At 51.8% G+C, this 11,822-nt stretch overlaps 1 protein-coding gene across 2 annotated transcripts in view; it reads left to right on the top strand.

Moving 5' to 3' along the window:
• Positions 1-9,867, top strand: part of Qsox1 (quiescin sulfhydryl oxidase 1) — a 35,074-nt gene extending 25,207 nt beyond the window's left edge. Inside the window, exons 8-13 of one of the 2 annotated variants that reach the window (XM_028759822.1) lie at positions 1,229-1,358; positions 4,673-4,795; positions 5,608-5,755; positions 6,876-7,055; positions 8,096-8,310; positions 9,163-9,867. In XM_028759822.1, coding sequence (XP_028615655.1) covers positions 1,229-1,358; positions 4,673-4,795; positions 5,608-5,755; positions 6,876-7,055; positions 8,096-8,310; positions 9,163-9,171 — 805 coding nt within the window. In that variant the 3' untranslated portion in view covers positions 9,172-9,867. Of the gene's footprint in view, positions 1-1,228; positions 1,359-4,672; positions 4,796-5,607; positions 5,756-6,875; positions 7,056-8,095 lie in introns of both variants that reach the window. The other variant, XM_028759815.1, reaches the window with a different exon arrangement.
• The last annotated feature ends 1,955 nt before the right edge of the window (positions 9,868-11,822 follow it).

The following is an 11,822-nucleotide window of genomic DNA, read 5'->3' as shown; positions in this document are numbered from 1 at the left end:
TCCATGTGGAGGCTCACTGGGAGGGATCCATGTGGAGGCTCACTGGGGAGGTTCTACACTAACTTCTGCACTGAGCACTTCTTCAGGCCAGGCATGTGTTAGGCACACAGGTTCAGATCTGTCAAGTGGGGTATGAGATCTGAGGTCTGGCTACCGTGCACATTAGCTCTGAAAGAAAGTCAGACTGCTGCCTGTGCTGTCCCCATGCCCTCTGCTATCCCAGTTCCCAGCCTTAGAGCAATCGAGCCTTAGTCTTTCACTCTCACGGAGGGCCAGCTGAACCCAGGTCCTCAGAAAGAACAGCAAGTGCTTTTAATTGCTCAGCTATATCTCTAACCCAAGGAGGCCACTTCTTGAGGCAGAACATGGGAACAATGAGGTAAACTGAGGCTCAGGGACACCACAGTGGAGACTTTGCTGAGAATGAAGTGTGAGTCTGCTCATTTTGTCAGTTGGCCCTGTTGGCTCTGTACTGTCAAGAGGCAGAATGATTGGTTAGTTTCACAGGTGAGGTAGCCCAGGGAATAGGAAGTGCCTAGGCTCATAAAACTAGTTCTCTATCATGCTGAGGCCAGGAGCCAGGTCTCAGCAGGCAGAGGCCAATAGATAGCTGACGTTCAATGCTGTTCCCAGCAGTACTTGAGCTGCCCCTCTGGAAGTGGAGTGAGCATGGGATGGCACAGCTGACTGGAGGGCTGTAAGACCTGACAGTGTTGAGAAGCAGTATGTATATGAGCCCTGAAAGAAATAGGAGACGTGTTTCCTCTCCTGTCTCTCCGCTATCCCAGTGCCTAGCCTCAGTGGGTAACTAACTTCCTGGTCTTCCACTTTCACAGGGAGCCTAGCTTTTCCAGAGCCTTGTCTGTGTGCACTGACGCTCTGTGTGTCCAACCCAAGGGTCTTTGCTTAGATCAGACTGAGCCTGATTAGTGACTTACGAAAGGAGCTGACTCTGGACCTGGAAAGAAGGCCCCACCCATCTGAAGCAAGCTGGTTTCTGTTTTCAGTCAGTCCTCTTAGCTACCTACCTGTAAGCAATATGCTCTGCCTGTTATACAGATGAAGGGTTGAGGCCTAGAGAAATTACTCACCCGAGGCATTCAGCAAACCCCTGCCAGAGCCACATGCTACGCATTACTGTGACATCAGCAATGCTTTCTTGCTTGTTGTTTTAGCGCTTGCTCTGAGGTTAATGCTTCTTTTCTTTCCGCTTCCTCTTGAACCTCAGCTCCAAGATCTACATGGCCGACCTGGAGTCTGCACTGCACTACATCTTGCGTGTAGAAGTGGGAAAGTTCTCAGTTCTCGAGGGACAGCGCCTGATGGCCCTGAAAAAGTTTGTGGCAGTATTGGCCAAGGTGAGCAGGGCCCCAGCTTCCTTTGTCTCTGTTGTTCATATGTGTTCAGTGTGCATATCTGGAGGGCAGACACCAATCAGTCCCTTCCTTGAGGAATTCAGGTCTGACTGGACAGCTGGGCCCTTAGCTGCCCAGTCCCCACAGGCTTCTACCCTCCCTTTACAGCCATATTCTATACCAGCCCCGCATGCCCAGAGACCACCCGTCCTGGAGAGGAGAAGGGAGAGAGACGCTGGCCCAGACATCCCAATACCTGGGACTGTGCTCAGTCATTTTGGTGACTTACTCTGCCTGCTTACCTGAGTTCTCCACCACACTTAAGACCCAGGCTATGGGTTCTTACTCCCTGCCATGATGACTGGGAAATAGGACTGTGAACCACCAGAGTGAAGAGGGGTGCTTTCTGCTTTGCTGTCTTTCTTCTCAGTCTAACCCAAATCCGTAGCATTAGCTCTGCACTGTGCTCCTTGGTAACGTCTCAGAAAGGTGGCTGCTGCTTCTCAGAGTGATGTCTGACAAGCATTTAGTCTTTTTGCCTGCTTTGCAGAGCTGTATCACTACCATTTAAGGCCCAGGGGCTCAAGTAGCTCACCTTAAGACAGCCAGCAGGACCAGACGAGGTACTGTCACACTGAGCTGTCTTTCCCTGGCCTTCCCACTCTGGCTTCCCAACCATGGCCAGCCCTGCCCTGCTTTGCTGCTGAGTCAGGGCTGCCTGGCCCCTGGGCCTGCCTGCTGACTCAGCCTTCCTCAGTCCCAGCTGATCTGAGCCCGCTCTTCCCAGTGGGTCTGGGGGAACCTCCAGATCTCTCCCTATCTCACCTATTTTGCCACCATTCTGACCCTCTTGACTTGGTGGCCTGTGTATTTGTATACAAAGAAGACCCTATAAGGAATGTTGCAGGCAAGACAGAGCTATTTCCTTGTTTCAAAGGCCTGCAGCTTGCATTCCACAATACTGAGGAGGCCTGGTTCAGACACACTGTTGAACAAATCCATAGCAGTCCTTTGTATTGTTTTTCTACCACCGCAGTGAGGGAAAGCTCCCATGTGCTCCCTAACCCTACAGACCTCAATGAGGATATCCCACGCCCAAGTCAGTCTAGTTCAGAGGAGTCCTGGGAAGCGGTAGTTTCTCTGTGCTGCTTGGATCTGTTTTCAGTTATAAGCAAGCTGGTATTTAGTTTGCATCCCAGTGGGGCTATGTGAAGCTGATACGAGAGGAGACAGAAAATATCCAGGTTAGATAGAGGCCTGGACAGCACACTGTCGGGGATACACTCAGCTAGACCCTTGGCAAGAGCAGGAGATGGGTATGGTACCAAGGTGTTCTTTAGCCAGAAGCCAGGTCTCTCTGAGAAGACGGTGGCCCTGAAGCAGAGGACTGAGGGAAGCCAGGTAGGATGTCCCACAGTGGGGACACAGTGACCTAGGACACAGGTATAGAGGCCCTGACTGACCTTTGTCTGCATGACTGATATGTTCTATCTACTTTGCTGGGAAGCTTCCTTCTTTTCTGGAGAATAATAATCAAAGCTGCTCCATTTCCTTATGCTCTGGCAGGCTGGCGGACTGTACAGTACACTGTGTATTTGCTTATTTTCCATTCTTAACTCTGTGAGTGGTACTCATCATTTTAGAGATGAGGAAATGACAGCCCAGAGGGGCGAATCACCTTGTGAAGGTGAACTTCCCATCCATGTCTCATTTAACCTCCTCCCTCTCCTCTGACAAGAAAGCCTGGAGTGAGGAGGCCCCTCTCTCAGCCTGCCTTGTAACATGCCAGCAGCTATCGGCGCTGGCCACTGGGTGGCGTTTGGTCACCAAGGTTTCCCTGCTCTCTGCTGTCCAGAGCCCTTTAATTCATCCCTGCGTCTGATGCATGGCCTTAGAAGGCAGAAAGGAGGTGCCAAGTCAGGGTGGCAGGTGGAGGTCAGTGAGAAATGCTGACTTTCAGCTGTAAATCTGCGTGTGGGCCCAGAGCTCTCAGGAGCTGACCAGGAGGAAGCGTTCTGAAGCACAAGTCTTTCCGGCCATTTTTCACTCTGGGGGATGGCTAGCCTCTGCCATTTGATAAGGACAGTTAATACCCTCTTGGAGGCTGCCTCTGGTACCACTCTCATATTGGGAGTCTTCTCCCAGTGGTTCTTTTTCCTCCTCCTGGCATACTTCTCGGATCATTGTCTTCTTACCAACATCTTCCTCCTGTGGTTTTATCTGCTCGGCTTCACTGCTGCGTCCTCTTCGCCCCACCCCCACCCCCACAAGCGTTTGTACATGCACACATATGCACATATGCACACAGCCCCTCCTCCCTTGAGTCCTTGTGGTTTTAAAGTGCTGATACTAATCAGATTTGAGTTGACTTATTGTCAAAGTAGCTTTTCATGTTCCTCTGAGGCTCTTGGGAGTTACCATCAAGATTTGGATCTTGGCCCTAAGCCCTAGGCTAGCCTGTCCATACTGGAGGCCCATGAGCTAAGAAATGAAGGGTCTTTTGCCAGCTTAGCCTATTACCAATGAAGGTTTCTCCTCGGTGTGGTTCTTGTCTTTTCAAAAGAAAGAGCTGAGCCAAGAAACACAGACAGCTGAAAGCAGTTTACTTAGCAAAAGCAAAAAGAGAGAATGCACGCCAAGCTGGAGTGGGTGTTCCGAAGGGAGGCGGGTAGAGGCCCACTGGGCCTTGCATTAGGGGTTTAAGGACTTATTATGGACCCTCCCTCTGGTAATGCCACTGTACGGCCTCTTCCCTAGAGCACAATCTTCCTTCCATCTCATCACTGAGAATAGCTCGAGATGTCCCTGCAGTTTTTCCTTTCTTGCTTATCAGGATGTTTGTCATGGGGAAGGGGCCCTGGTATCGCTGTTTCTGAAGAATCCAACTGCTGCTCCAAGGAGGTTGGGTGATGAAGGGGATTCTGGGCATCAGAAAACAGCTGCCAAGATACAGCTGCAGTTTTCTTCAGTTACCCAATGCTTAACCCCTTGCCTACTCCCTGTCAGCCCAACTGAGCAATCAATTGCTGCATCAGAAGACTTCCTGAAAAGAAGACTTGTGGCCAATATTCACAGCAGTCCTGGGGAGTGGTGTGGTGCTTGGATCTTCCATTGAATGGCTGCATATAGTTAGGCCAGCGTTGCAGCCTGAGCCTTGATAGGAGAGAACCACAGGGCCTAGGCTACATAGAGTTTCTTCTCCTCTGTCCAGAATAGAGTCTATGAATTTGTGATTTGTGCCTGTTGGGTTTTGTTATACTGTAAAACTCTGTAGAATTGTTTCTTACTCTCCAATCACCACTTGCTCTTACTTACAGTACTTCCCTGGCCAGCCTTTGGTCCAGAACTTCTTGCACTCCATAAATGACTGGCTTCAAAAGCAGCAGAAAAAGAAGATCCCCTATAGTTTCTTCAAAGCTGCTCTGGACAGCAGGAAGGAGGTGAGTCTAGCAGACAAGTGAAGAACTGTCAGTGTCCTTGACATTTCAGGGGCTGGAAGAACTTAACGCCTCGATCTCTGATGACATTATTCAGAGGTTTGCATTAAGTGATTCCATTTATCACTAATGAGCTGCTCTCCACTGGGGCCTATGGAATATCTCATTGACGCCTCATGCATCAGAATCTTCACTTAGCAGATGACGAAACCAAATTCAGATTACATAACTGTTCTAGTCTAAGACCCTGTAAGAACCTGTAAGTGATTAGAACTAAAAACTCCAAGGTATGAGGCAATGGAGACTTAAATTTTTGAGATAGGGCCTTACTCTGTATGTAAGGCTAACGACCTTGAAACTCACAATAATCCTTCTGCATCACCTCCTCAAATGTGAAGATTATAGGCATGAGCTACCACATTTATCTAAGACACCAGAGTTGATAACTTTTGCCTGCTTCCAAGCAGCTTCCTCGTGTGGCCACAGCAGGGTACCTGTTCTTTCTGCTGTCTGCAAGAGCAAGTCCACACCCAGTAGACATACAGACCCTGTTGATTTATGAGGTGTCGAGGCTTCCAGGGACCTCAGTGATGGGCATGGCTGTTTCAAAGATGGAACTTGGTCTATGCCATGGAGTCTCAGCTCTGCCAATCCGTGGTGGGTGGGTATGGCAGAGGTACCTATTTGAGGTCATAGGCCAAGAAGAGGACTTCCTTTGCCATGGTGCCATATGCTCTTGGAAACGTCCCTTGAGGTCCCCTTTCCACCGTTCTCTTCTCCACCTGTGCACTCATGCTCATGTGTGTCCCTTTTAGGACTCCGTCCTTACTGAGAAGGTGAATTGGGTTGGCTGCCAGGGCAGTCAGCTACATTTCCGGGGATTTCCCTGCTCCCTGTGGGTCCTCTTCCACTTCCTGACTGTGCAGGCAAACCGATATAGTGAGGCCCACCCACAAGAACCAGGTGAGTGCAGGGCCTGCTCACTGAGTTCTACCTCAGTCTGTCTGTCACATCTGTTCTATTCTCACCGGGGAGCCAGTTGGAATGATCCTGTGTCTGTGGGAAACTAATGAGGCAGAAAGAAAAGGAAGTTTGCAGGAACACAATTCTGGAGCTGTTGAGAAGAGCCAGCCCTAATGGGAGAGGAAGCAATTATACCTGGAGTGGGTGCAGAAGAAATGGAACTTAGGAGGTAAGGGACACAGTGGTACAGACAGACACAGTGGTACAGGCACAGTGGTACAGACAGACAAGTGGTACAGACGCAGTGGTACAGGCACAGTGGTACAGACAGACACAGTGGTATAGACAGACACAGTGGTACAGACAGACACAGTGGTACAGGCACTGATGTTGCAAAGCAGAGGGACAGAGAGAGAGAGAGAGAGAGAGAAGAGGGTGAGAGAGTGCTCTCTGCAAGGTCCTGGGGTCTAGAGGTGGGTTGCTCTCTAAAGGGTTGGAGGTATGCCAACTAGGGAGTGTTTAGAAGCGATAGGAAGTAGTCCCCAAGGTATCTGGAGTATGGAAGAGAAAAAAGACACAGAAAGTGTGGGAGGGTGACCTTCAGGAGAGTCTGGTTTCAGCTCAAGAAAAAGTGTGGGAGTCAACAGAGGCCCTTGCTTGGTACCAGCCTATATGGGGGAGTTAGAGTGAGAATAAGGGGGACATAGAGACAAACTAGAAGATATTCGGACCAGAGGAGGAGGAACTCCTAAGGGTGTCCCAGAGAGGCAAGGCCCAAGAGAGAGCATGTTGAATGGGACGCCTGAAGCAGGCAGATGGAGGAGGGTCATGGGGGTTGGAATGAGTGTCCGCCCCGTCAACTCTAGTTGTGCCACGTAGAACCCGAATGTCCCGCTGAAGAGGAGAGGGGGAACTGAAGTTTAGGAGTTTTGGAGGAAATAGGACCATCTCTGTGGTGACCCTCACAAGGGGAGAAGTAGGTAAGGGAGCTTTGGGCCTGTGTCATAGGCTGGAATGTGAAGCACTTTGCAGGGGAGCACAGCAGAGTGGAGGACCGGTGATGGAGGCAGCAGAGGCTGACAAGTGAAGGGCCTTTCTGTGGTGTCTCCTTCCCCTGCAGCCGACGGCCAGGAGGTCCTCCAGGCCATGAGGGGCTACGTTCAGTTCTTCTTTGGCTGCCGTGACTGTGCTAACCATTTTGAGCAGATGGCTGCTGCATCCATGCACCATGTGAGAAGTCCCAGTAATGCAGTTCTCTGGCTTTGGACTAGCCACAACAGGGTTAACGCTCGTCTCTCAGGTAAGGTCACTTCCAAGGCCGGAGGTGGCATCTGGGGGCATACTGACTGTCTTTTTCAGTGGCGCTCTACTTCTCACACATACCTGCCAGCCCTGTTAGCCAGGCCTGTCTGCAGAGGAAACAGATGGGGACTCTGTGCCACCCTGGTGCTCAGTGCCAGTGCTCCTTCCCCTGCTGGACCCAGGACTCCTCTCTCCTGCCTCCTATTGCTGTGCCTCTCCCTCTATAAGCCTCTTATCGGACTAACAGGGAGGAGAGCATGGGTTTTCCACACCCAGAGAAAAGTTCTTATCAAAGAGTAGGCTGGGGCGTGGGGAGCTTGTCTTCCTGGTTACCCTGATTTACTTTGTTTACCTTTCCTTGGAAATGGGAGCATGGTGGGTCCTACACATGGAGCCTGGGAGGGGAGCCTTCTCTAGACCAGATACTACATATCTGGGGAGCAGTGTACCCCCAGACAGCCCTCCTAGGGAAGGAGCTGGATGGAGCAGGTTACTGCAAGCCAGCACATGGTTCCCTGTCCTGGAGCCTCCTAGTGGCTTTTAAAAAGAAGACATATGCCTACCTTCCCTACCAGCTTCTTCCTCTTCCCTTATCTCACTCTGCCACCAAATGTTGCCATGGCTGGGTCACACTGTAGGCCAGAAAGGTGCCAGGTTGTCCAGGGGTTGTGTGGGTTTGTGGTGATGCTCAAGCTAGGCAAACACTCTACTACCGAGCTCTCCCCAAATTCTCCCCTGCCTTCCTGCTTTGAGACAGGCATCCAGACGGGCCCTGAACATGCAGTCCTTCTACCGTATCCTCAGTCCTGAGTGGCAGGGATTACAGACATGTACCACCAAGCCTGGCTACACGCTCCTTTTGTTCTGTTTTGTTTTTGATTTTGTTTTCTTTCTCTGTATCTCTCATCTCTTTCTCCCATCCTTTTAAAGGCTTGGTAAGCCTTTTTGCAGATGGAAAAGCTGGTGTTCTGAGCAGAAGGAACCTAAGCTCCAGGAAGACCTGATGCTGCAGTCAATTGTGTGTGCTTCCCTCCCCAGGTGCTCTGAGTGAGGACCCCCACTTCCCCAAGGTGCAGTGGCCTCCCCGTGAGCTGTGTTCTGCCTGCCATAATGAGCTGAACGGACAGGTGCCTTTGTGGGACCTCGGTGCCACCCTCAACTTTCTCAAGGCTCACTTCTCCCCAGCAAACATCGTCATAGACTCTCCTGCAGCTGGAGCAGCAGCCCCGAGGGGCACCCAGAATCCCAAGCTGGTAATGGATACATTAAAACTGGAGACCAGAAATTCAGTGCGGGGCCATGAGCAGGCTGCTTCTGCAGAGTCCCCTGGAGCCACTGCCTTAGATGTCCCAGCTGAGAAGCCTGAAGCCAGTGGTCCCCAAGAACTATACACAGGCCTCAGAATGGGTGGAGCTTCTCCAGGGCGGGGCTCTCCTGAGCACGTGGAAGAGCTTCAGAGGGATGTGCAGGAGAATGCCCAGGGTCAGCAACACGTGAGCAAGAGAGACACTGAAGCTTTATCACTGCCTGAGGTGAACCACCTCCAAGGCCCTTTAGAGCTCAGGCGAGGGCGCCGCAGCCCCAAGCAGCTAGCCAGCGTACTTGAAGGGGAGCCAGAGTCCCTGGCTGTACAGGGCCAGGGCCAGTGGCTAGAGGTTCTGGGAGGGGGGGTTTCCCACCTAGACGTTAGCCTGTGTGTGGGGCTCTACTCTGTGTCCTTCATGGGCTTACTGGCCATGTACAGCTACTTCCGGGCCAGGATGAGAACCCCAAAGGGCCATGCTAGTTACCCCACAGCCTGAGCAGCCCGGCAGAGGACAGAAAAGGGAGCTGCAGTCTACGGGCTTTTTTTGACACTGGCCCCCTTGCTTCCTTTCTCCTCCTTCCTTGTTCCATTGTCTAGCTTAGGAGAGTGGCAAGTCCCCAAAAGTGAGTTGTTCCTGGGGAACCCTGCAGTCCACTGGGAGAGGATTCCATAGACAAAACAAACAGGGTGCCAGTGTTACCTGGCCAGCATGGGGTAGGAGCAGCCTGACACAGAGGCTCGGGGCTTCTGGGAGACTCAGGCTCAGGCCCTGGCTTCAGCACCAAATTCTGTTTTTCAGCTTTTGTGAAGTCCTGCCCATTCCTGCTGAAGTCTCAATGTTTCCTGCTTGGTCTTGGCCTTAAATTGAGGCAAACAAGTCCAGAGCTTTCGAGGTTTCTCATCCAGAGGAGAGTATTTGGGGCAGAGTGGGCAGGAGTGGACCTCCTCACTGCATTCTGAGGCTGTCCGCTTCCCTCCCTCTCGACATGAAGAAAATGCATCCCTTCTGGCCTTCCCTGGCCTACCCAGCTTCAGCACCTCAGGTGTGGGTGGGGTTTAAGCTACAAGAATGGGTCTGGGATCCTCAGGAAAGGATTCTGGTCACCCAGGTTCAAACTGGGGTTTCTGCTGCAAGAGTGTACTTTGAGGTTGGTGTAGTTTGGCAGTCTGGGAGGGTAACAGTTGCTGGACTGTGGGGGGCAGTGCTTGCTTGGTGGTAGGGGCAAGGGGGTGGGTGGTGCTGGGGTCTGTAGTGCCTTTTAGTCCTAAGCTAGCTGTGAGAGGGCAGACTCCTCCGAGCTGGGCGCTTGTCTCTTACTTAGGTCTTTAAAATCAATGCTAACTGTGGTGGGGAGGCGCTGGGTTGAGGGCAGTGAGTGGAGTGTGCTCTCTCCTGGTTGGTTCCACTGCAGGCAGGAGGGGTGGAGAGACCAGCTCACGGGCTTCATTCTCCTGCTCCTACTGCTTGGGAGGATGTGGAATAAAATTATTTTTGTTAAGTCACGCAGAGTGTGTTTGACTTGATCCTTGGCGAGGTATTGTCTGTGTCTGCACCAAATGCACAACATCCAGTGCACAGCACCCAGTGCACAGCACCCAGTGCACAGCACCCATTGTACAGCATCCAGATCCTTAGAGAGGTATTGTCTGTCTACACCGAGTACATAGCATGCAGTCTCACCAGAGATCCAGCATCCAGAGCACTCCTGGCTACAGGAGCAGACACTCACCCCACTCCCCACAGAGCACTTGGACCTATGAGTCTCCACACGCACTGGGAACAAGCCTGGGTGATGGCCCTGCCACCTTCTGCTCTCCACCCTTCCTGAGACCTGCCCGGGTGTCAGAGGGACCTGTCTGTAGCTGCCACCTTCAGCTCTTCCTCCAGGACTGACAGGCTTGTTTGTCCAGCCAGCCCGGGTTGTCTGCTCAGCCAGGAGGAGTCAGCCTGGATTAGAGTTTGCCCCTAATCCAGCCTGCTGGGTTTTACAGGGATCAGAGCAGCTGATAATGAACCTCATTAGGGGGAAGCAGAAGCCCCGATCCGATTTGGGCTTTTCTCTGACATCTTCATTCTTCTCAGATGGTCTCAGCACTGAGTGCAGCAGGTGGACCGCCAAGGACACCCCCTGTGCTGGGGCAGCTGGGGTGGGGGAGGATGCAGCTGGCAGGGCATTTGACCTCTTTAGCAGCCTGGTTCCTGGGGTGTCTGAGCCCCACCCCACATCCTCCGAGACCTTACCTGCTGGACCCTGTTTGAGGGTCCAAGAGGCTGACAGGCCAGCACACGATCAAGCAGGGTTTCTGAAAGAGGTTCCAAGGGCCTTTGGTTCAAGGACGTGCTCTACCAGTCCACAGAGATTCCTTACCAAATAGCCCCATAGTGTGACTGCTCATAAAATGTCAAGTAAAGATTCCTGTCAGCCAATCCTATAGTACCAGTAACCATACTTCCCCAAACCAAACCTGGGTATCTAAGCTTGGGACTCTTCTGGGAATACCATTGCAGCTTGCTCCACAATGCTCAGCCACAGGACTGAATGTGGAGGCAGGCCCCTATTTGAGACCTGTGGTGTGGGTTTCCTTCTGCACAGCGAGCCCCTCGGCCCTGTCTCAGACCTTCTGATTGATAGGCAGGATGGTCTCCTGACCCACTGCGTTTTTCCTTGACTTCCCAGGACTCATGTCCATGGCTTGGATAAGCCAGCCTGCCCACCAGCTGGCCCCCTGTCCTGTTCATGCAGCCATCCTAGGGCTGGGGCTTTCTGTGTCTTACGGGCCTTTCTAGGCTGTTTCTCTGGTAGAAGAGGATTCTAAGGGGAGACCTGCAAAGCAAGGATTCCTTTTGCTGGGTTGGACAGAGAAAGCCACATGTCTGGTGGGTCATGGTCTAGGGGTTCAGGGTTTCCTCAAAGTGACAGCTGGACTTTGAAGGATGAAGTGCCAATAAAGAAAATATGAAAATGTATAGACATAAGAGAAAGCACATACATACCCAGTCCAATAAAGAAAAAGTTGCTACAAAACAGAACAAAAACCTTATGTTATTATCATCACCATTATGTCAGGATTTCCTTTGCTGAGCTAGGCTAGAATCAGGGTACAAGACAGAACAGGTGCTGTCCTTGATGTTAGCTTACAGGCGACTCCAGTAGACGCCTCCCAGGGACCTAGCAATGGACATCATCACCTGCCCCTGCTGCCCCAGCTGGGCACACTCTCTCTGTCTCTCTGTCTCTCTCTCTGTCTCTCTCTCTGTCTCTCTCTCTGTCTCTCTCTCTCTCTCTCTCTCTCTCTCTCTCTCTCTTCTGCCCTCCCTCTCTTTCTGTCCTCCCCTGTCCCTGTCCTCATGACTTGGCTTCTGTCTGTCTGCCTGTTTACATGTCCACTCATCTGCCTCTCCCCTCACTTCCCTCCCTTCCTCCAATAAGCCCCTTTACACCAGATCCGTTGCATGGT

Source organism: Grammomys surdaster, unplaced genomic scaffold, assembly GCF_004785775.1.
Source record: "Grammomys surdaster isolate TR1022 unplaced genomic scaffold, NIH_TR_1.0 130, whole genome shotgun sequence".
Lineage (NCBI taxonomy): Eukaryota > Metazoa > Chordata > Mammalia > Rodentia > Muridae > Grammomys > Grammomys surdaster.
This window is presented reverse-complemented; position numbering and strand designations above follow the sequence as displayed.